This window comes from Mustela nivalis (genome assembly GCF_964662115.1).
Source record: "Mustela nivalis genome assembly, chromosome: X".
Taxonomy (NCBI): Eukaryota; Metazoa; Chordata; class Mammalia; order Carnivora; family Mustelidae; genus Mustela; species Mustela nivalis.
In genome coordinates, this window is record NC_139040.1 from 685711 (window position 1) to 710500 (window position 24790).

The following is a 24790-nucleotide window of genomic DNA, read 5'->3' on the forward strand; positions in this document are numbered from 1 at the left end:
GTCAAGAGTGACTTGAAGTCCTTTCCCTCCCCCACCCTTTCCTCCACACATGCTCTCTTGCCCTCTCTCTGAGATAAATAACATCTTTAAAAAAAATCTGCATTTACCACGAGAACTTTCTTCTCTGCTTCTCTTCAGACAACTCTGTGTCCCAGAGGAAAGCCCACTGAATTCGGGCGTCTGGTGGGGTCTTAAACTGAAGTGGCGGATTTCTCTTCTAGTCACCTAAACACGAAGGTCTGCCCGTGTACATAGAGCTCACAGATTTCTCTTACTTAAATATATTTGGACAGGCAAGGCTGAACAAATACTTAGGGGAAACCTGAAAAATAACAGGGATATGCAAAGATAAACAAAAAATAATAATAATCCCAGAAGAAAACAAGAAATACTTATAAGAGAACTTGTCGAAAGGTCTACTTAGTATTTTCATCAAGATTCAAGAAGATACTACATCAATCAAGTAATAATTTGATTCTGTAAAAAAGAAACCAAGAGTGTGCTCACAAAAGTTAGGAATATGATTGTCAAGATACAAACTCAAGGGGTACCTGGGTGGCTCAGTGGGTTTAAGCCTCTGCCTTCAGCTCAGGTCATGATCTCAGGGTCCTGGGATCGAGCCCCGTGTCAGGCTCTCTACTCAGCAGGGAGCCTGCTTCCCCCTCTTTCTCCGCATGCCTCTCTGCCTACTTGTGATCTCTGTCTGTCAAATAAATAAATAAAATATTTAAAAAAGATACAAACTCAATAGAAGGTAGTTAGAATAGAGAAAATCTCCCAGAAAGTAAAACAAGATTTCCGATATGCTTTTTTTAAGATTTCATTTATTTATTTGACAGAGAGAGGGAGATCACTAGGCAGAGAGGCAGAGACAGAGGAGGAAGCAGGCTCCCTGCTGAGCAGAGAGCCAGATGCGGGGCTTGATCCCAGGACCCTGGGATCATGACTTGAGCTGAAGGCAGAGGCTTAACCCACGAGCCACCCAGGCACCCTTGGAATACACTTTAAAACAGATTTTAAAAACCAAAGAAATGAGAGAAGTGTTAAGGATGAAAATATTTGAGTCTTCATATTCAAATTTCCCAGCAGGATAAATAAAAAAAGATCCCCACACAGAATTATGATTGTGGAATTTCAGAGAACAAAGAGAAGATGTTAAAGCTTCCATTGGAAGAAACAGGACCCATTCAGGGATTTCTAGGCCTTACTAGAGAGTTTGGACTTGAGACAGACAACAGATAATGGTAGCTAGTTTGAATTGAGATGGTGTGGGTAGTAATGATGGTGAAAAATATGTATATTTGAAAGCATCAGGAGCCAAAATATGAGACAGCTGTGCCCTAGTATTTAACGGGGTGAGATCTAAACATATAGCTAATCATTTGAACAGTGCTTGATCTAAAGCAAGTGCTCAGTAAATATTAATTATATTGTTGTAATTAGTATCAGACTGGACTTAAGAAGTGAGAGTGGTGAGAAGAATAACTCTCACTTGCATCATTTTGATATTGTTTAAAGAGAAAATATTTGTTAATGAGAATAAGCCTTGGGCTGAGTCCTAGGTGATCCATTACTTGATGAAAGGTCAGGAAAGGAGGCAAAAGAAGAAGCTATCCAAACAATAGGGGGAAAAACCCAGAGAGGTGTTCGCACAGAGGCCAAGGGCAAAAGAGCTTGGCAAGCGCTTTAGCTGGGCAGTACCCTAGCATCCTTGGAAAGTTGGGTTCCAGTCAGTAATAAAATTTGAAGGTCAATTTGTCCATCCTATCCTAGAGACGTGTTTTCCATTTCAAGTTCTCTACTTCTTGACCATAACTGTCTTATTCCTATGTTATAGGTCTGACTGGATGTCACAAAAGATCAATTTATTGGCATGTGATTGGAATGGGCACCACCCCCGAAGTACACTCAATTTTTCTTGAAGGTCACACATTTCTTGTGAGAAACCATCGCCAGGCCTCCTTGGAGATCTCACCGATAACTTTCCTGACTGCTCAGACATTCCTGATGGACCTCGGCCAGTTTCTACTGTTTTGTCATATCCCTTCCCACCAACATGGTAATATCTGTTGATCTTGAAAATGAGTATTATAAATATTCAGCTCTTCTTTTACTGTCTATTGTACCTTGAATGTAAGAGGGCTTGAGTGTTAGTAGTACTGGGGAATTTTTAGTTCAGTGATGGTAGTGATGTCCAGAGCAATGAATAGCAAAGACAAGAGGATATTGCAGCATCGTGAAACTCCAGACTACAGGTGAACACGGAGGCACCCCAGCACTACCTGGAAGGAGGTGAGAGACATGGGAAATAAAGAGCCTGTCAGGCATAGCGGACCCTGGGAGAAGCAGTGTGGGAGTGGAAGTTGGTGAGCGTATGTGAAACACCCTGTGAGGCTTTCAGACTTCTTCATGAGGACTTTGCAGAGGATTAGAGGGCCTGTCTAAGCAAGTTGGGGCAACAATACAGTTTCAAACTGTTGTTAATGTGACCTCATTTGTAGCTACAGACTGAAAATTCATGTAACACGATCACCCCACCCCCATTTTCCTTCTTGTATATTTACTCTGCTAACTCTTTATGCTGGCCCATTCTAACACCCCTCTTCATCTTCTCCTCTGTGGTGGCCCATGAGGATTGTTGGAGGAAAATGTCATGTGTAACAGCACTTGTTTGTTCTAGCAGTCTTCAAATTCCTTGCCTTGGAAAAGAGATTTGATCTGGCTCTGTCTCCACTATTTTCCCCTTATGGTCTATGAGCAATGTTGCCTTGTTTATAGTTCCCCATAGTGATGAAGAGTAGGGCCTCTTTCCTCATCTGTTGTATAATATTTATGAAGATTTTGACAAGATGTTAGAGGACAAAGGAAGTTGATCCTAAAGTTGCAGAGGAATAACTCATTTACTTGGATGCAGGTTGGTCATTACCTAGTTTGAGGAGTTTACTTAATGTTTTATTATTTTGACTTTTTCCCACTGATTTTAATCTTCATTTTTCAGAAAAATGTTTTGTCTTATTGGACCACAGACATTTTTAGATCTAGAATGAATGATGTTTAAAGCCACATGAACCCCAGACTAGTTGCTTGCCCCTCCTGAAATCTACCATATTCCCCATCATCTAGTAAGGTCTGTGTTAGTATCAATTTTCAAAATAGCCCTATAGCATAGCTTGGGTGGGAATTATTAATCTCCACATAGTATAAAGCCAAAGGTGAAATTGAGTGTTGAGTAGACTTGTTGTAGGGCTTGCAACTGGTCCCAGGCAGACATGCTCTTAAAATATATAACATATGGGATGCCTGGGTGGCTCAGTTGGTTAAGCAACTGCCATCGGCTCAGGTCATGATCCTGAAGAGGTCTCTCTCTCAAAAGATGAAATCTTTCAAAATATATATATATATATATATAACATATACAATAAAATCTTTCATAAAACATATATATATATATTTTTTGAAAGATTTTATTTATTTATTTATTTATTTATTTGACAGAGAGAGATCACAAGTCAGTGGAAAGGCAGGCAGGGATAGAGGGGGAAGCAGGCTCCCTGCTGAGCAGAGAACCTGATTCGGGGCTTGATCCCAGCACCTTGAGATCATGACCTGAGCCGAAGGCAGAGGCTTTAACTGAGCCGCCCAGGTACCGCCTTAAACTTATATTTCCTTAACTGTTAAGTTGTACCTTTTCATGTTTTTATGAGCTTGGAATGTCTTAAAATTTATATGTACAATGACACTTTTCCTAATAAACCTATTAAACCAATGGTTTGTATCATAATTCAGTGGAATACATACAGAAATCATTATAATATATATATTATAAGAGCAAATGAGTGAGTCTTAAAAAAGGGATAAAACATAGAATGGTGGAGAATCAGGCAGAAGGGAAGTGATGAGTGCAAAGATCATAACCCGAAAGTAGCAGCTATGGGAGAGTGGCAAGATAAGGCTATTTGTGTGGGGAAGGGAACACTTAGGAGAGGGTGCTGAAGGCCCGGTGAGAGACAACAAAGTTGTAGAAGTTAAGGCAAGTCTTATAGGAATCTGACATTGTTGGGTTTGTCTGATCCCAGGTGGTATGGAAGCTTATGTCAAAGTAGATAGCTGCCCAGAGGAGCCCCAACTACGGATGAAAAATAAGGAAGAGGAAAATTATGATGAAGATCTTTATGACTCTGACATGGACGTGATTAGCTTTGACGACGACAACTCCTCTCCTCTCATGCAAATCCGCTCAGTTGCCAAGAAGCACCCCAAAACTTGGGTGCACTATATTGCTGCCGAAGAGGAGGACTGGGACTACGCTCCCTCAGACCCCAGCCCCAGCGATGGGTAAGCGCCTCTGAACAGTTGGTATGAACTCGTCCTCATTTTTAAAAGGTTATTCCCAATTATTCAAAGCAACCAATCTTCAAGCCGTGTTTATGGTTAGGTATAGATGCGGGGTCAAATAAGACAGCCTTACTAACGTAGCTAAACGTCAGGCATACTTGTATTTTTCTCATGCCTTTCCACTGATTAAATCATTTCAGCTCTTTTAGAGCTGGATTTTAGCCTCCTCTACTTAGAGTCCTCCATCCCAACATCTCATCTGTTTGTGTCTCGTGCAGAAGTTATAAAAATCTGTATTTGAACAATGGTCCTCAGCGGATTGGTAGGAAGTACAAAAAAGTCCGATTTATGGCATACACAGATGAAACATTTAAGACTCGTGAAGCTGTTCAGTATGAATCAGGAATACTGGGACCTTTACTATATGGAGAAGTTGGAGACACACTGGTGGTAAGTTGAAGAGAAATAACATTGGGTAATTATGAAGACAAAGTCTGGAGAATTCTGAGTTTCTAAAAGCTTCATAATTGAGCCTTGTGTTTCAATGGATATGATCTTCTAAAAATTATAAATATTATACAAATAAATACAGATTATACATTTGTTTTAAAAATAGGAGTATGTAGAATACAAATGTAATGCCACCCATTAAACATGTCACCCCTTTGAAACAGTGCATGGTCTTTGATACATATCCTTATATAATTATTTCCCACTAATCATGTAGTATAGGAATCAGCAGACTATGGCCTATGAGCCTAATTTGGCTCATAGTATGCTTTTGGATCACTGAAGGGATCCCAGGACTCTGTGATCATGACCTGAGCCGAAGGCAGACACTTCACCCACTGAGCTGCCCACGTGCCCTGGATTTTACCTTTTTAAAGAGTTGTAAAGAATAGTAAGAATAAGACAAACATGTGACAGAGACTAGATATGGCTCATGAAATCTGGAAAATCCAGAAAATGTCTGCTGACCCCTGATACAAGGTATTAAGAAGGCTTATGCTGCAAAGAACAGGAAACTCAATAAGCCTTGGTTTAAAAAAAAATAGAGGTTTATTTTTTCACAATCAATTTGGAGATAGAGGGTTGTTTGTGTCAACTCAGCCGCTCCGAAATGTTGTGAAGGACGCTGATCATTATACATGGAGTATTGAGCAGAACACCATGAAACTATTACCAGTGCTGGAGTAGTACCAGTGCTAGGAAGAGAAATCCAAACACTCTGCCCACAGCATCTTGGTAACAGATATCCCTCAGCAGCCAGCGAAGGGCAGTTGGCCTCTGTGTAGCCCTCTTATGCTGAGACAGAAGGATCCCAACTCCTCCCCCAGGGAGTCTGAAATACTGAAATACTGAAAGCTGAGGGCTTGCCTGCGGGCCACTGATGCCTGTGCCTAAGCAGAACAAAGGAGTACTACTCCCTGAGACTGATCCAGCAGGGTGATAAGCGGGCCGTAGGCCAAGGGGGCTCAAGTCAGGGCCTGGTAAGGAGGTGTCCCAGGCCCAGGCCCCTTCTTACACAGCACCCCAATGTAGGGGTCCAAAGACTGTACACAAGGACTGCCTTTTTGTGCCTTCACACAAAACTCAGTGTGGAGTTTTGTTAGATATGACCAAAGTGCCTTCAGCAGTTCTGCCGCAATTTATACCCTCACCAATAGTGTCTTACTGTGCTTTCCCCACATCATTGACAGTATCTATTATAAGCCTTCAGAAAATTTTCCAATTTGATGAGGTAAGTATTTATATATTGTCTTCATTTGCATTTCTCTGCTTAGTAGTGAAATTGCATATTGTTTCATGTTTGTTTGTTTGTTGACTATTTACATGACACCCTCTGCAAATTGCCTGAAATTTTGTCTAGTTTTCTATTAGAATGGTCGTCTCTTGCTTACATGTTTGTAAAAGGCTTTATACAATGTGGATATTGGCACATTGTTGTTATTTTTCAAAAATTTTCTCAGTATGTCCCTTGCACTTTTGTCCTACAAAGATTTTTAGTCTTTATACAGTTAAGATCTTCTTTTTTTAAGATTTTATTTATTTATTTATTTGACAGAGAGAGAGAGAGAGAGAGCGCGCGCGCACGCATGAGCAGGGGCAAGAAGTATGGGGAGAGGGAGAAGCAGACTCCCCTCTGAGTAGGGAACCTGAGGTGGGACTTGATCTCACGACCCAGGGATCATGACCTGAGCTGAAGACAGAGACTCAACTGACTGAGCCACCCAGGGGCACCTATAGTATTCAAGATCTTTTATCAGTCTTTTTATTTATAATATTCTGGGTATCTTTCATTTATGATTTCTGCCTTGGAATGCCTTAATCACCTCCAGAGAATAAAAATAGTCTATTTTATTCTTTATACTTATAGGTTATTCATAACCCTATCCAAAAGCAGACGCTTAACGACTGAGCCACCCAGGTGCCCCAGCAAGTCTCAAAATTCTAAAGAAAACTATAATGCAATATCCCTCATGAGTAGAGATGCAACAATCTTGCACAATACATTAGTATACCAAATCTAGCAACAATTTTACAAGAATATATGCCATGATCAAGTGGGATTTATTCCACAATAATGCAGGATGGTTCAATATACAAATACTAAGGCAATATACCATATTAATCAAATAAAGAACAAAGAGCACATGATTACATAATAGGTGAAGAAAAACAGTTTGACAAAATCCACTACCCATTCAAGATGAAAAATATTCCAGTGAACTAGCAACAGAAGGTAGGGTCCTTGTTTGATGAAGAACATTTTAAAAAATTTATTATATGGTGAAAGATTGTTTTCCCCCCAAGACTGGGGAAAAAAAATTAATGGTCTACTCTTGTCACTTCTATTTAATGTTGTATTGGAAACCAGTGCAGTAAGCCAAAAACAAAACAACAGCAACAACAACAACAACAATAAAAACAGGAATTAGGGACATTTGGATTGGAGAGGAAGAAATAATACTGTCTTTATTTGCAGATGACATGATCTTATATGTAGAAAATGATTAATACATAATAAAAAGTCATAAGAAATTGGGATTGCAAGGGACATCCTTATCCTAATAAAGATGTGCGGAAAACCTATAGTCACCATTATACTTGGTAGTGAAACTCAGAAATCCTACTCTTTTTTTTAATTTAATTTCTTTTCCAAGATTCATTGTTTATGCACCACACCCAGTGTTCCATGCAATAGTACCCTCCTTAAAACCCACCACCAAGCTCCCCAACCCCCAACTCCATCCCCTCCAAAACCCTCAGATTGTTTTTCAGAGTCCATAGTCTCTGATGGTTCACCTCCCCTTCCAATTTCCCCCAACTCCCTTCTCCTCTCTAACTCCCCATGTCCTCCATGTTATTTGTTATGCTCCACAAATTAGTGAAATCATATGATAATTGACTCTCTCTGCTTGACTTATTTCACTCAGCATAATCTCTTCCAGTCCTGCCCATGTTGCTACAAAAGTTGGGTATTCGTCCTTTCTGATGGAGGCATAATACTCCATAGTGTATATGGACCACATCTTCCTTATCCATTCGTCCGTTGAAGGGCATCTTGGTTCTTTCCACAGTTTGGTGACCGTGGCCATTGCTTCTATAAACATTGGGGTACAGATGGCCCTTCTTTTCATGACATCTGTATCTTTGGGGTAAATACTTCTGTTAAAGATCAGGATAGAACACATCTCTATTTGATATTTTAATAGAAATCCTAGCCAGTGTTCTCAGGAGAAAAAATAGAGTTTTCAGATTGGAAAGAAATAGACAAAACTGTTACTGTTTGAAGAATAAGTAAATGGATGACGCTTGGTGGGAGTCAGATTTCTCATTACTGAAAAGGGTAATAATAAAATAAGACTAGAGTGCCTGGGTGGCTCAGTGGGTTAAGCCTCTGCCTTCAGCTCAGGTGATGATCCTAGGGTCCTGGGATCAAGCCCCTCATCGGGCTCTCTGCTCAGTGGGGAGCCTGCTCCCCCCCCCACCTGCCTCTCTGCCTGCTTGTGATCTCTCTCTGTCAAATAAATAAATAAAAATAAAATATTAAAAATCATAAAATCAGACTAGAATAAATCATGTGATTCTGGATTAGAGTTGGAGACATCGGTATAATTCTGAGTATAATAAGAAAGTACTCAAAAAATAAGGGGTGCCTGGGTGGCTCAGCGGGTTAAACATCTGCCTTCAGCTCAGGTCATGAGCTTAGCGTCCTGGGATCAAGACCCGCTTTGGCCTCTCTGCTCGGCAGGGAGCCTGCTTCCCTTTCTCTCTGCCTGCCTCTCTGCCTACTTGTGATCTCTCTCTCTGTCAAATAAATAAATAAAATGTTTTTTTAAAAAGTACTCAAAAATAAAAGAATAGGACAATGTCAAAGGACACAGGAGTCAATTTACAAAGTTTCTAATGGCCAAGGTGGAAGAATTTGAACAATAAAATAAAGTAGTATTGGATTAAACCCCAAAGTATAAAATAAATATCCATGAATCATTACTAATATTAGTAAATGGTTAAACAGGCAAATAAATGGGGAAGTAGAGACAGCTCACATTCAGAAGAGTTCTTAAAAAATTATGTAGGTATGGGGGCACCTGGGTGGCTCAGTGGGTTAAGCTGCTGCCTTCGGCTCTGGTCATGGTCTCATGGGTCCTGGGATCGAGTCCCGCGTCGGGCTCTCTGCTCAGCAGGGAGCCTGCTTCCCCACCCCCCAGCCTCTCTGCCTACCTGTGATCTCTCTCTGTCAAATAAATAAATAAAAATATTTATAAAAAAAACAACAAAAAATTATGTAGGTATGTAATTATTTGGGTTTAATTTTTGTAAAAGGTGTAAGGTCTGTGTCTAGTTTCTTTTTCTCTCTCTCTTTTTTTTTTTTTTTTTTGCATGTGGGTGTCATTTGACCGTATTTGTATGGATCTGTTTCTGGGCTCTATATTTTGTTCAAAGGGAAGTTCTTAAAATGGAAGATGCTCCAACTTTATTGCACAAAAAAGGAGATGCTGGCATTAGGAGTTGATTCCCACATGCATATAGGTGGATTGATTTGATGGTAGGAGGACAAGGAATTTCCTTTCTCAGTGAAAACAGAAGCATCCAAGAGTGAGAATCTGAAACCAAATATTAATCAACTAAGGAAGTGGGAAGATTAATTTCTAGGAAACCCTAACAGGATACCTCAGTAACTTGAGTGATCATTTGACGTTTGTGATCATGAATTTTAAAAGGCTGATTGCAGAGCTGCGTGATTTTTCTTCTAAATCATTCTGCTGCCTAACTGCAGGCAAGGAATCAGCTCTTTAATGGGTTTTACCAAGTGAGTGGGTTTTAAGATAAGAATGCAGTTGGAAGTTGGTTTTTCCTCCTCATATTGTACCCAGCCTCAGATCTAGGGACTGCTCTGATGTATCCAGTGTTCCTACTCTTCCGGCACTCCTCCCATTTAAAGCTCATGCAATCAGATAACGCTGACTGCCAGCCGTCCTTAAACGTGTAATCCTGGTCATGCCTGCCTGTTCAGTGAAGATTTTATCACCTGAGTCACTGTTTTCCTCTTCACTCTTGGGGAATTTAGTACCCAAATGGTGGAATAAGACTGAGGGGAAGCGGTGCCCTCAGTAGACATTCAAATTTCAATTAGTTTGAGAATGTGCAAGGGATACTTCCTGAAACAATTGAAATAACTTTAAGGAAATGGAAATGAGCCTCTAGTGAAACACCTAACAAGTAGCTGTCTGAGCAATGTTATGGAAAGTCTCTCTGGGCTCAAACCCCTATAATCTGGATATAAAGTTGCTTTTGTCTTCCAAAGATAGATAATCTACACTCTTCCTGTCAGTCCTAGTTGCTTGAGGACTTGATCGTGTATTTCATTTATACTTTCAGATAATATTTAAGAATCAAGCAAGCCGGCCTTATAACATCTACCCTCATGGGATCACTGATGTCAGTCCTTTGCACTCAGGGAGATTGCCAAAAGGTAAGTGGTAGATCAGTTTTATTAAGTCCTACTGACTTGTAGATATATATGAGGTCACTGTCTCAAGAGCACTAAAGTTATACTGGGCCTTGCCACAGTTGGTGTGTACTGGATGGTCACTGTCCTTGGTGCTGATACTTTACAATACACACAAGAAAATGCTATAATTTTTGCTTTAAACCGTGACATAATTTTAGAAAAATATGGGGGAAAATACTCCTTCATATTTACTCAGTTATTTATGATTACCAGTGCTTCCTATGCCTACCTAAAGATCCAGATTTCCATCCGGCATCACTTCCATTCAGATCACTTCTCTTCAATCTAAAGAATTCCTTTAGCATCCCTTGTAGTGCAAGTATGCTTAGATATAGATTCTCTTAGTTTTATTTTATTTGGAAGTGTCTATTTTGTCTTCACTTTTGAAGGCTAATTTTGCTAGATGGAGAATTCTAGGTTGAGAGGGCTTTTTATTCCTTTGAGCACTTTGAAAAATCTTATTTTACTATCTTCTGGCCTTCATAATGGCTAAATTTAGATTTCATTGAATTATTCTTCCCCTGTATGTTATTGTTTTCTGACTGTGATTTTCTTCATATTTATCCTATTTGCAGTTTGCTGATCTTCCTGGATCCATAAAGTTATATTTTTACAAATTTGAAAAGATCATGGTCATTATTTCTTCAAAAAAAAAAAATTCTGCCCTGTTCTCTGTCTCCTTTCCTGGGTCTCTAATTACATGAATGGTATTTTGGTATTGTCCCACAGGCCTGAATATTTTCACCATATTTTTTTCTTTCTCGATCTTATCTGCAAAATGGATATTTCCTGTTGACCTATCTTCAGGTTCACTGATTTCAAACTGGAATTTCTGAGTCACAGTGTATGTATTTCCATGTTTAATAGATAGCCACACTTTTGTCCCCAAATGAAGTTATAATTCATACTCCTATATATGAAAGTATAATTTCCCATATTATTGATATCTAGACATTGATAGTTTTTTTTAAAAAGATTATTTATTTATTTATTTATTTATTTGACAGAGACTCAGAGAACAAAAGCAGAGGAAGCTGCAAAGGGAGAAGGAGAAGCAGACTCCCTGCTGAGCAGAGAGCCCAACTCAGGGCTTGACCCCAGGATCCTGGGATCATGACCTGAGCTGAAAGCAGACACTTAACCAACTGAGCCACCCAGGTGTCCCTAGACATTGACAGTTTTTAAAAATCCTGCCTATCTGGGTGAAAAGTGATGTCTCAATGCTGTTTTAATTTTATTTTTTATTATTTCCTAATTTTAATTCCAATATAGTTAACATACAGTGTTATATTAGTTTCAAATGTATGATGTGGTGATTCAGTACTTCCATCCAACCCCCAGTGCTCATCAGGACAAGTGCCCTCCTTCATCCCCATCATCTATCTCACTCATCCCCCCACCTACGTCTTATCTGGTAACCTCAGTGTGCTCCGTAGTTAAGAGTCTGTCTTGGTTTGCCTCTCTTTTTCCCTTCGCTTGTTTGTTTTGTTTCTTAAATTCCACATATGAGTGAAATCCTATGGCATTTGTCTTTCTCTGACTGATTTTGCTTAGCATAATACTCTCGAGCTCCATCTATGTCATTGCAGATGGCAAGATTTCATCCTTGTTGATGGCTGAGTAATATTCCATATGTGTACGTATACACACACACACACACACCCTACATATGCTGATGGACATCTGGGCTTGCTCCATAGTTTGGCTATTGTGGACATTGCTGCTGTAAACATTGGAGTGTAGGTGTCCCTTCAGATGACTACATTTGTATCTTTGTAGTAAATACCTAATAGTGCAATTGCTAGGTCATAGGGTAGCTCTATTTTTATGTTTTGAGGAACCTCCATACTGTTTCCCAGGGTGACTGCATCAGTTTGCATTCCCACCGTTGTAAGAGGGTTCCTCTTTCTCCACAACTTTGCCAATACTTGCTGTCTCTTGTGTTGTTGATTTTAAAGTGTGAGGTCATCTCATATTGTAGCTTTGATTTGCATTTCCCTGATGATGAGTGATGATGAACACCTTTTCATATGTCTATTGGCCATCTGGATGTCTTATTTGGAAAATATCTGTTCAGGTCTTCTGCCCATTTTTTAATTGGATGATTCATTTTTGGGGTGTTGAGTTTTATAAGTTCTTTCTAACTATTGGATACTAACCCTTTGTCAGATATGTCATTTGCAAATATCTTCTCCCATTCAGTAGGTTCTCTTTTAGTTTTGTCGTTTCCTTTGCTATACACAAGCTTTTTATCTTTTTAAAAACATTTTAAAGTTTAAATTCAATTAATTAACATATAATGTACATCTACACTTGAGAAGACTGTATTCTCTTGCTTTAGGATGGAATGCTCTGAATGTGTCTATGAAGTCCATCTGGTCCAATGTGTCATTGAAAGCCCTTATTTCCTTATTGATCTTCTGGTTAGATTATCTGTCCATTTCAGTGAATGGGATGTTAAAGTCCCCTACTATTATTGTATTATTATCATTGTGTTTCTTTAATTTTGTTATTAATTAGTTTATATAGTTGGCTGCTCCCATATTAGGGGCATATTTACGACTGTTAGGTCTTCTTGTTAGATAGACCATTTAATTATGATGTAATAGCCTTCATCATTTCTTATTACAGTCTTTGGTTTAAGTAGAAGTATTGCTTTCCAGCTTCCTTTTGATGTCCATTAGCATGATAAATGGTTCTCCACCCCCTCACTCTCAATTTGGAGGTGTCTTTGGATCTAAAATGAGTCTCTTACCAACAAACAGCATATGGATGGGTCTTGCTTTTTTATCCAATCTGATACCCTTTATATTTTGATTGGCTCGTTTACATTCAGAGTAACTATTGAAAGATATGAATTTACTGCCATTGTATTACCTATAAAGTCACTGTTTCTGTATAGTGTCTCTGTTCCTTTCTGGTCTGTGTTGTTTTGGGGCTCTCTTTTTGCTTATAAGATCCCTTTTTTACTTCTTGTGGGGCTGGTTTAATGATCACAAGTTTTTTTAGTTTCTTTTTGTCCTGAAAGATCTTTATCTTTCCTTCTATTCTGAATGGCAGCCTTGCTGGGTAAAGTATTCTTGGCCGCTTATTTTTCTCATTTGGGACCCTGAATATATCATGCCAGTCCTTTCTGGCCTGCCAGGTCTCTATGGATTGTTCTGCTGCCAATATAATGTTTCTACCATTGTAGGTTAGGGACCTCTTGTCCTGGGGCACCTGAGTGGTGCAGTTGTTAGGCGTCTGCCTTTGGCTCAGGTCATGATCCCAGGGTCCTGGGATCGAGCCCTGCATTGGGCTCCCTGCTCAGCGGGAGACCTGCTTCTTCTTTTCCCACTGCCCCTGCTTGTATTCCCTCTCTGGCTGCCTCTCTTCGTGTCACGTAAATAAAATATTAAAAAAAAATAAAAGGACCTCTTGTCCCAAGCTGCTTTCAGGATTTTCTGTCTCTGAGATTTTTAGGTTTCACTATTATCTGTCAGAGCATTGACCTATTTTCATTGATTTTGAATAGGATTCTCTGTCTTCTGGATTTTAATGCATGTTTCCTTTCCCAGATTAGGGAAGTTCTCTGCTATAATTTGCTCCAAATATACCTTCTGTCCCTGCTCTCTTTCCTCTTCTTCTGGGATCTCAAATATTCTAATATTTTTTCACTTTATGGTATCACTTATTTCTTGAATTCTCCCCCTGTGATCCAGTAGTTGTCTCTCTTTTTCTCAGCCTCTTTTTTTCTCCATCATTTAGTCTTCTATATCACTAATTCTCTCTTCTGCCTCATTTATCCTAGCAGTTAGAGCCTCCATTTTTTATTGCATCTCATTTATAGCCTTTTAAATATGGATCTGATTATGTTTTCATTCTTTTATTTCTCCAGGGAGGGATTCTCTAGTATCTTCTATGCTTTTTTTCAAGCCCAGCTAGTATCTTTATAACCATTATTCTGAACTGTAGTTCTGACATCTTACTTATATCCATACTGATTAGGTCCCTGGCAGTCCATACTGCCTCTTGTTCTTTTTCTGAGGTGAGTTTTTTCATCTTGTCATTCTATCCAGAGAAGAATAGATGAGCAAGAGAACAAAATACTAAAATGGCAACAACAACCCCTGAGAAATATACACTAAACAAATCAGAAGAGACCTGAAACTGAAATAAAAAAGAGGGAGAGAAAGAGAGAGAATATAATTAGACAGGTGAACAGAATAGAGCAATATCTCAGACCCTGTGTGTATTTTGGTCTATTTGTTAGAAAACTAGATCCCAAAACTATAAAGAAAGAAAATCTTATATATGTATAAAAAGAGAGTTAAATACAATGAAAGGATAGAATATAACTGTAAAAATGGAAATTAAAAGATAAGAAAAAAACCCAACAATCAAAAAGGAAGCATTATAAGAGCAGAGCAGAGCAATACACTATCTCCTGAGTATATTTTGGTCAGTTTGTTAGAAGAAACTACATCCCAAATCATAAAGAAAGAAAAACTTATACATATTAAAATAAAATTAAATACATTGAAAGGACAGACTGTGACTATAAAGATGAAAATTTAAAAAGACTTTAACAAAACAGAAAAAAGATGCAGAAAAAGAAAAAACAACAACAAAAAGCAGAATATGACCAGACAGATGAATAGAACAGAGCCATATACTAGATTTTAGGTATATTTTGGTCTGTTAGAAGAAACTGCATCCCAAAATTGTAAAGAAAGAAAAAGTTCTACATATATATATATATAGACACACACACACACACATATATATATACAAAAATAAATAAGATTAAATACAATGAAGGGATAAAATGTAACTGTAAAAATGAAAATTTAAAAAGATTTTTAAAGGAGTTGATAAGATAAGAAATTGGCTCAAAAAGGAAAGAAAATAAATTAACTTTGAAAGACTAAAGAATCATGGAAGGAAAAGTCATGAATTCTAGGTGCTGTATTCCCATAGTTCTGAAGTTTTGCAGTTCTCATCAGTCAGTACACTTGTTCTTGGCTGGATGTTCTTGCTGATCTTCTGGGGGAGGGGCCTGTTGTTGATTCTCAAATGTCTTTGCCTGGGGCCAGGCTGAGTACTCTGCGCAGGTTCGCTTTAGGTAGTTTTTTTCTCTGAACGCTTTCCATACAGCTTTGGAGGACGGGAATGAAGATGGTGGCCTCCCAATCACTGGCACTGGAGCTGAGAGCTCAGGGCCCCACTCCTCAATGTGCCCTCACAGAAAAGCAATCAATCCTCATTTGTGTCTCCCTGGCCTCTGTCCACACTCTGTGCTCACTAGGCCTGTGCCCGAGCATTTCTACCTGTGGCACATGACCCCGTTTGGAGTCTCCAAACCCAGCAAACTCCTGCAGCCCACTCCTCAGCTCCATCTCTGTAGCTGGCTTCCCCGGTCCAATACCTGGGAGCTCTGCCACACTCAGGCACCCCTGGTCTTCCTGTGAGCCTGCAGGGGTCACACATCTCTCAGTGGAGCATACTTCTAAAAGTTCTGATTTTGTCCTCCACTGGTCTATCACTTGCCAGGAGCTGGCTGACAGAGGCTCCCTGCCTGCACCCCACACCCCTACAGTTGGTCTTCCTAAATATCATCTCGCATTCAGTTCTCTGTACCCCCTACTTGCAGAAAATGGTTGCTCTTCTGTTTGTAGAGTTGCAGCTGTTCTTTCCTTCGCTCTCGGGTTGGGTTCACAGGTGTTCAGAAAGGGTTGATAGCTATCTAGCTGAATTCCTGGGACCAGACAAAATTGAGGACTCCTACGTCTCCACCATCTTGGACTTTTCTCTTCTGCAAAAGCTTTTTATCTTGATGAAGTCCTAATGGTTCATTTTGCCTTTGTTTCCCTTGCCTTTGGAGATGTATATAACCAGAAGTTGCTGAGGCTGAGGTCCAAGAGGTTGCTGCCTGTGTTCTCCTCTAGGATTTTGATGGATTCCTGTCTCACACTGAGGTCTTTCATCCATTTGGAGTCTACTTTTGTGTGTGGTGTAAGGAAATGGTCCTGTCTCATCCTTCTGCATGCTTGCCGTCCAGTTTTCTCAACACTGTTTGTTGAAGGGACTGTCTTTTTCCCATTGCATATTCCTGCTTTGTCGAAGATTAGCTGACCATAGAGATGAGGGTTCATTTCTGGGCTCTCCATTCTGTTCCATTGATTTATGTATCTGTTTTTATGCTGGAACCATACTGTTTTGATCACTACAGCTTTGTAATACAACTTGAAGTCCTCGACACACTTTAACTGCAAAACAAAGTGGGAATATTCAACTTATAATAGGTGCAAATTTAGTTTCAATTTATTGAGAAGCCTCACATGTACATATAAATTTGTAAATCCCTTGAAATAACAACACGACTTAGCAATATGTGGCTTGTTACACTCTAATCTACCAATTTAATTTACCAATATGTGGCTTGTTACACTCTAATCTACCAATTTATCTAATTTACCAATATGTGGCTTGTTACACTCGAATCATGGTGTTTTGTGGTTTGGGCGTGGGTAGGTGTGAAACATTTGAAAGATATGCCAATTCTGCCAGGAGAGATATTCAAGTATAAATGGACAGTGACTGTAGAAGATGGGCCAACGAAATCGGATCCTCGGTGCCTGACCCGATATTACTCAAGCTTCATTAATCTGGAGAGAGATCTAGCTTCAGGACTCATTGGCCCTCTCCTCATCTGCTACAAAGAATCTGTAGATCAAAGAGGAAACCAGGTGGGTTCTTGTCTTACCAAGTTCTGGGTTTGATGGACTGATGACGCATATGAACTTCCAGCTATTTCCTATACTTTCTCAGTGTAATGCCCCCCTGTGGTCTGCAGAAAATTTAGTAGTCTGCAGTATTGGCCAATAAAAGAAACAAACTGGGTTTCTCACAGCTGTTTCTGAATTTAGTTAGGTTTAATAAACTTGCCTGCTGGATAGAAAGGGGAGGCTGGGGGACGCCTGGGTGGCTCAGTTGGTTAAGCGGCTGCCTTCGGCTCAGGTCATGATCCCAGGGTCCTGGGATTGAGTCCCACATCAGGCTCCTTGCTCGGCAGAGAGCCTGCTTCTCCCTCTGCCTGTGCTCGCTCGCTCTCTCTCCCTCTGTCTCTGACAAATAAATTAAAAATCTTAAAAAAAATAAAAAAAATTAAAAAAATTAAAAAAAAATTTAGAAAGGGGAGGCTGTCCTATTATATTTCTATAATACTCATTTACAGTCTAAAATTTCACTTTCTGGGGTGCCTGGCTGGATCAGTTGGAGGATCATGTGACTCTTGATCTTGGGGTCATGAGTTCAAGCCCCTCATTGGATGTAGCAATTACTTATATTATAACTAAAACTTAAAAAATTTAAAATTCCACTTTCTGTAACTGATCTTGCTTGTTTTTACATGCTGAACTACTACTCATTTTTAGATGACCCATGCATCTGTGTCAGAGTCTAGACTTCTCCCTTGATGTCTCATGATGGGTGACTCAGAGACACCTCAGAATGAACATATCTGCAGCATCCAGCACAGTGCTTGGCATGTAGTGGGAATTCAATAAGGATTCGTTGAGAAAAATACAGGGAAAGATATAAAATATTTCAGAAATGTTTAAAGAATTTAGACCACTTATGCTGCTTTGAGAAAAGAAAGCTAAATTCTCTGCATAAGGAAAGCCTGGGTGGCACAGTTGGTTAAGCATCCAACTCTTGACTTTGGTTCAGGTCATGATTTCAGGGTTGTGAGATCAATCCCCATGTCAGGCTCTGTGCTTCATGCAGAGTCTGCTAGGACTCTCTGTCTCCTTCTCTCTCTGCCATTCCCCCATCAAAACAAAAAAACAAAATCTTTTTTTAAAAAAGGAAGAAGCCTACTGCTTTGCAGAAGCTCATTGCTTAGATCAGAATGACTCATGGCTGTATTGCTGAGGCTGGACCACATGTCAGTTTGGTTATTTATTACATAGGATCTTTACTAGTCTGAGAACATTTCCTTGGGTTAGAGAGTAAAGCATGTGAATTTTAAAACCTGTCGCATGCAAACCCAAAAAGCATAAACTTGGGAAAGTACCTTTCCTGACAAATTTTTCCTAATTATAGTTTTTCCACCAATTTTTTGGAAGAGGACTGAAATGTAACTCTATATTTTTTAATGTCCTCTCTTCAACATTTTGGTTTCTGTAGTGCCAGATTATGCAAACTGAAATTTATGCATATTAGTGAAGCTTATACATTACGTCTTAACAGAATCAATTAGCAAGTAACTAATTCATAACTTTGGTTCATGCATAAACTTCTCTTTTAAAAAGAACTTTAAACTTTTTTAACAGAAAACTTTAGATATTAGTGTTAGTTAACATTTCATGGCCCATCTTAACTTGTTATTTGATTTCTGTTTTCTGTTTTTAATTTTTTATAGATTGGAAGCTATAGGATAGAAAGCTATAGATAGGAAGGGCTCTTGCTAGATCGAAGTTTAGGAAAGGCATTAATCTTACTTGACTTGACTAACTTGTTCAAGAAAAATACTGAGTAATCACTTGGGTCTTTAAAGAATGAAAGTCCTGTAATCTGAACATGGAGGGAATAAGGCTACAGAGTGTACCAGAAAATCCGCCAGCATATGGCCTTGGATCCAGAAGAAACTAGGTTTAGTGGGTCCAGTCACCCTCTCGCCCTGAGGCCACGTTTGCTCTAAACAGTTAGTCACTGCTGGTAGCAGCCACGCCTACACCCTGCCCCGTTATGTGTGTAACAGTGGCGCGACGGGGAAATAGGAACCGAACTGAGGGATTCAGTATTTATTCAGTATTTATTAATCGTTTCCACGCAGACTACTAATTCTTAGGCAACAATACTGATAGCATTTCTTTCTTTCAATATGTGTAATTAACAGATGATGTCAGACAAGAGAAATGTCATCCTGTTTTCTGTATTTGATGAGAATCGGAGCTGGTACCTCAGAGAGAATATGCAGCGTTTCCTCCCCAGCACAGACGCTGCACTGCACCGTGACCCAGACTTCCAGGTCTCTAACATCATGCACAGTAAGTAAAGCCGAGCTCGAGTGCAGGTGACGCATTAACTCACATGCTGTGCGACAGTCCTATTTCCTTAAAAACTGTTACCTGGGGACTCCTGCGTGGCGAAGTCAGTTAAGCATCTGACTCTTGGTTTCCAGTTAGGTCACGGGATCGGGTCCTGTGTCCGACTCCGTGCTCAGCAGGGACTGTGCTTGAGATTCTCTCTCCCTCTGCCTCTGCCCCTTCCCTGTACACAAGCTCTCTCTCTCACTCTCTCTCAAATAAATAAATCTTTTAAAAATTAGGGGCACCTGGGTGGCTCAGTCATTGGGTGTCTGCCTTCGGCTTGGGTCATGATCCCAGGCTCCTGGGATCAAGCCCCGCATCGGGCTCCCTGCTCAGCCAGGCACCTGCTTCTCCCTCTCCCACGCCCCCTGCTTGTGTTCCCTCTCTCTCTCTGTCAAATAAATAAATAAAATCATTTTTTAAAAATAAAATAAATAAAAATTGATATATATGAATGTGTACAGTTTTATTTAAAGGCTTAAATATAATCATATACTACATATATTTCTTTCTTTTAGAAGGCATTTCAAAGGGTAAATAAAATGAGACACAACTTTCATTTACCCAAATACGCATAGTCCATCCCTGATATAAAATGCACTCGGGGTTCCTAGCTGGCTCAGTTGGTAGAATGTGCAACTCTTAAACTCACAGTTGTAAGTTTGAACTGCTTATTGGGTGTTCAACTAAAATCTTTTTTAAAATGCTTTTAAGGGACTCCTGGGTGGCTCAGTAGATTAAAGCCTCTGCCTTCGGCTCAGGTCATGATCCCAGGGTCCTGGGATCGAGCACCACATCGAGCTCTCTACTCAGTGGGGAGCCTGCTTCCTCCTCTCTCTCTGCCTGCCTCTCTGCCTACTTGTGATCTCTGTTTGTCAGATAAATAAATAAAATCTTTTTTAAAAATAAAAATGCTTTTAAATGCACTCAATTGGTAAGTTACACATAAAATACAAAGGGAATGCAATTTTACACATATAAACCAATTGCCAACTATAGCAACTCAAGTCAAATTAATCAACACACTGTACATTAAAAAAAACACACCTTTTCCCCAGCTTTACTGACAAATAAAAATTGTATATATTTAAGGTGTACAACATGATTTTTTTTGTGTCTACTTGGCTGCCTCCTCCCTTTTATCTCTCTGTTTCCTTCCATGTTACACCTTCCACTAACCTTTTCATGTCCAGTGTTAACCCATGTTAAAATTTTCTACATGATTATATAATCATAAACACACACACACACACACACACACACACACACACACACGTAGTCTTAGTCTGCTAGGCCTGCCATAACATAGTACCAAACAATGGGTGGCTTCAACAGCAGAGATTTACTTCCTCACAGTTCTGGAAGCTAAAAGTCTGAGATCAAGATTCAGCAGGATTGGTCTCCTCTGAGGTCTCTTTCGTTGGCTTATAGATAGCCACTTCCTGTGTCCTCACGTGGTCTTTCCTCTGTGCATGTACATGTCTGGGTATAAATTTCATATGCTTTACTTAAGTTTAAATTCAATTGGCCACCATAGAGTACCTCACTGGTTTCAGACATAGTGCTCAGCAACCCATATAATACCCAGTGTTCATGACGTCCCGCACCCTCCTTCATCATTACCTCTCCCTCTCCCCACTCCCTTCCACCAACCCTGTTTCTTTCCTGTGATTAAGAGTCTCTTATGGTTTGTCTCCCTCTCTAATGAGTTCCAGTTCAGTTTTCCCTCCCTTCCCCTATGGTTTGCACTGCTTCTTACTTCTTATAGTCCACATATGAGCGAAGCCATATGATAGTTGTCTTTCTCTGCTTGACTCATTTCACTCAGCGTAATACCCTCTAGTTCCATCTGTATCGGTGCAAATGGCAAGAGTTCGTTTTGTGATGGCTGAGTAGCTCTATTTTCAACTTTCTGAGGAACCTCTGTACTGTTTTCCAGAGTGGCTGCACCAGCTTGTATTCCCACCAATAGTATAAGAAAAAACAATGGAAAATTTTAAACTGAAAGATAAAGGTATAATGAGAATAAACCTCAAATTCTGTGTACTGTTCTCCCCTGGCACTGGAGTTTTGCAGTCCTGTGTGATCTGTGAACTTGGTGTTGCCTGTTGTTCCAGCTGGTCTTCTAGGGGAGGGGCCTGTTGTGCTGATTCTCTGATGTCCTTGCCTGGGCGGAGTTGCACTACCCTTGTCAGCGCTCAGTGTGAGCTGCTCCAGATTGCTTTTTGTGGCTTTTGTTCCCTGAAGGCTTTCTGTGCCTCTTTAGAGGATAAATGTAAAAATGGCCGCTTCCTGATCTCCAGCCCCAGACCTGAAAAATCGTGGTCCCCTCTCATCAGTAAACCCTCAGGAATAAGCAGTCTTCACTTCTGTGTGCCAAAGTCTACAGATTCCTGCAGTGTGCACCTGCACACACCCTCCCAGGGAAAGGCAGGGGGTGGCAGGGTTTCTGCCCTTTGCAAGTCCTGCACACAGAGGCCAATGGCCGGATCCTGCAGTGGTTCATAGTTTATGGCAACCCAAGCATTGGCCGTAACTGGTTGCCTGCTGCAATGCTTGGGAACTCTGCCAGCTCAGGCAACCCTGTTCTTTCTGTGACCACTGGGATCCTGAGACCACACAGTCCCACCTAGGATTCTGCCCCACTTTACCACCTGAGTGCCTTTCAGGCAGGGAAGTCCCTCACTGGAGCAGACCTCTAAAGGTTCTGATTTTGCAGTCCACTGCTGGATCACTTTCCGGTAGCTGGCTGATGGAGGCTCCCTCCTGCCCCGTGGTTTATTTTTCGGTATGTTGGCTCAGATTCACTTCTCCACAACCCCTACCTTGCAAAAACTGGTCGGGTTTTTATTGGTAGAATTCCAGCCGTTCTTTTCTTATATCTCAGATTCAATTCATAGGTGTTCAGAATGATTTGATAGTTACCTAGCTAAATTAAAGGGACCAGATGAAATGAGATTCCCTGCTCTTCTGCCATCTTGCTTCCCCTCCACAAATTCATATATATATATATATATATATATATATATATATAAACACCAGTCGTAGGGGCACCTGGGTGTCTCAGTCTCAGCTGAGCATCCAAGTCTTGATTTCAGCTCAGGTCATGATCTCAGGGTCATGAGATGAAGCTCTGCATCGGGCTCTGTGTTAGGTGTGGAGCCTGGGCTCAGTGCACAGTCTGCCCCTTCTTCCCACCCCTAAAATAACGATATAAATCTTTTCAAAAATGTTCAATCTCACTACAGTACCATGCTACTGGATAACTAGTACAGCATTTTGAAACCAGTATGATTGAAACCATTAAAATTAAAAATAATATGTCTTTTGAAGTTCTAGTTCTGGTTAAAATCGAATAAGCACTTGTTACCCTGTCTATCCCACCGAATGCCTAAAAATTTCTAACAGAACACATGAAATAGCTATCTGAGAACCCTGAAAAGTAGTTGCCAGCAGGTAAATTGGGGAAGGAAGCTAGAAAGTTTTAAAAAGCATTCATACTAAAGTGAGGAAATGAAACCAAATATGACATGTTTATTGCATAGAAAATCTCAAGAACTCGACAAGAAAACTCGTAGAACTAATAAGTGAGTTTAGCTTCATTGCAGAATACAAGATGAACATACAAAAGTCCGTCATATTTCTATACTCCAACAACAAGCTATTGGAAACACAATTATGAAAATACCAATTGTAATAGCTAAAATAGGCATAAATCTAACAAAATGTACAATATTTGCACACGAAAAATTGTAAAGCATTGTTGCAAGAAAATTTAAGACATAATGTGGAGAGATACAATGATCACAGATTGAAGAAGTAGAGTGAAGGTCAGCTATAAATTTAATGCAATTCTTAGTAAAATCTCAGCAAGTAAAATCTTAGTAAAATTTGATAGAGAAAAGCATATTATAAGATTTATATGGAAAGGCAGAGAAACTAGAATAAGCCAAAACAATTTTGAAAAAGAAAAATTAAGTTGGAGGACTCATACTACCTGATTTTAAGACTGTCTATAAAGCTACAGCAATCAAGATAGCATTATATTGACAAAGATCAAGGACACAGAATAGTGTAGCGATAGACCCACACGTACATGGCTGCTTCGTTTTTGGCAAAGATGGAAACACAATTCAGTGGAGAAAGGATAGCCTTTTCAACAAATAGTTTTAAAATAATTGGTCATCCATATGAAAAAAAAAATGAACCTTGACCTAAATCTCACACCTTAGCAAAGATTAACTGAAAATGGATCATAGATCTAAGTGTACAATGTAAAATCATGACCTAGAACTAGAAGACTTCTGATTAATGACATCAAAATCAAAATCCATAGAAAGAAAATATTGATAAATTGAATTTCATCAAAATTTAAAACTTACTGTACAAAAGATAAAGAGAATAAAAAGTTAAAGAGAATGAAAAGTCCCAGATGAGTAGAAAATATTTGCAAATCTCGTATCTGAATGCTCAGGCTCAGCAGTTAAAAAAAAAAAAAAAAAAACTAAAAATGGGCAAAAGATTTGAACAGACACCCAAAGAAGACATATGTAAGGCAAAGAAGTACTGAAAGGACACTAAACATAAGGAATTGCTTGAGGGGACACCTGGGTGGCTCAGTCAGTTAAGCATCTGACTCTTGATCTCCACTCGGGTCTTAATCTCAAGGTTGTGAGTTCAAGCCCCACACTGGGTTCCACACCTGGCTTAAAAAGCCTCAGTGAGATGTCCTTCCATGCCTATTTTAATAGCTGAGATAAAACATCTAAATTAAATATGCAGTAGGAGCCTTCCCAGTGCTGGTGGGAGACAGTTAAACATATACTTAGCATACGATCCGGCAGGACCACTCCTGGATATTTTCCCGAGAAAAATGAAAACTTATGTCCACACAAAAACCTGCCTGGGAAGGTTTATGGACGCTCTATCCATCATTGGTAAAACTTGGAAACAGACAACTTGAGCCTTGAGCCGGGGGTACCCCAGAAGCACTCACCCGTGGTCATGCAGCCTGCCCTTGGAGCACTGCCTGGAGGGGAGAAGTGCCTCAAGGATGAAGTGACCAGCTGGGACGAGCTGGAGGCTCGAGTCCCAGCCCCAAGTGAAACTGTAGGCAGACCCTGTGAGAGCAGCATATGCTTGTTGCCAAGGGTGAGGTCCTCTTCTTCATTTGCCACTTCTGAGGTTCGGCCCTCTGCACCCAGCTCCAGTGATGAGGAAGTCCTTGAACTCTTTGTCCAGGAGCTGAGTAAGCAGCGCTCCTTCTGACCACAGGGCCCCAGAAGATCCAGTCTCTCCTTTCCACACACTGCACTCATCCCCCTGTTTTCCTTGTCCTGACTTGACTTGAAATTGGCTGAAG

At 40.0% G+C, this 24790-nt stretch overlaps 1 protein-coding gene across 2 annotated transcripts in view; it reads left to right on the forward strand.

The window, feature by feature from the left end:
* The window catches only part of F8 (coagulation factor VIII), a gene marked incomplete at its 5' end in the record, with an annotated part of 109520 nt that overhangs the window by 29996 nt on the left and 54734 nt on the right, over positions 1-24790 (forward strand). For both annotated transcript variants that reach the window (XM_082716592.1, XM_082716593.1), the window contains 6 exons: positions 1838-2059; positions 4077-4335; positions 4614-4785; positions 10222-10315; positions 16868-17082; positions 19236-19386. In XM_082716592.1, the coding sequence (XP_082572718.1) occupies positions 1838-2059; positions 4077-4335; positions 4614-4785; positions 10222-10315; positions 16868-17082; positions 19236-19386 (1113 nt within the window). The remainder of the gene's footprint in view (positions 1-1837; positions 2060-4076; positions 4336-4613; positions 4786-10221; positions 10316-16867; positions 17083-19235; positions 19387-24790) is intronic.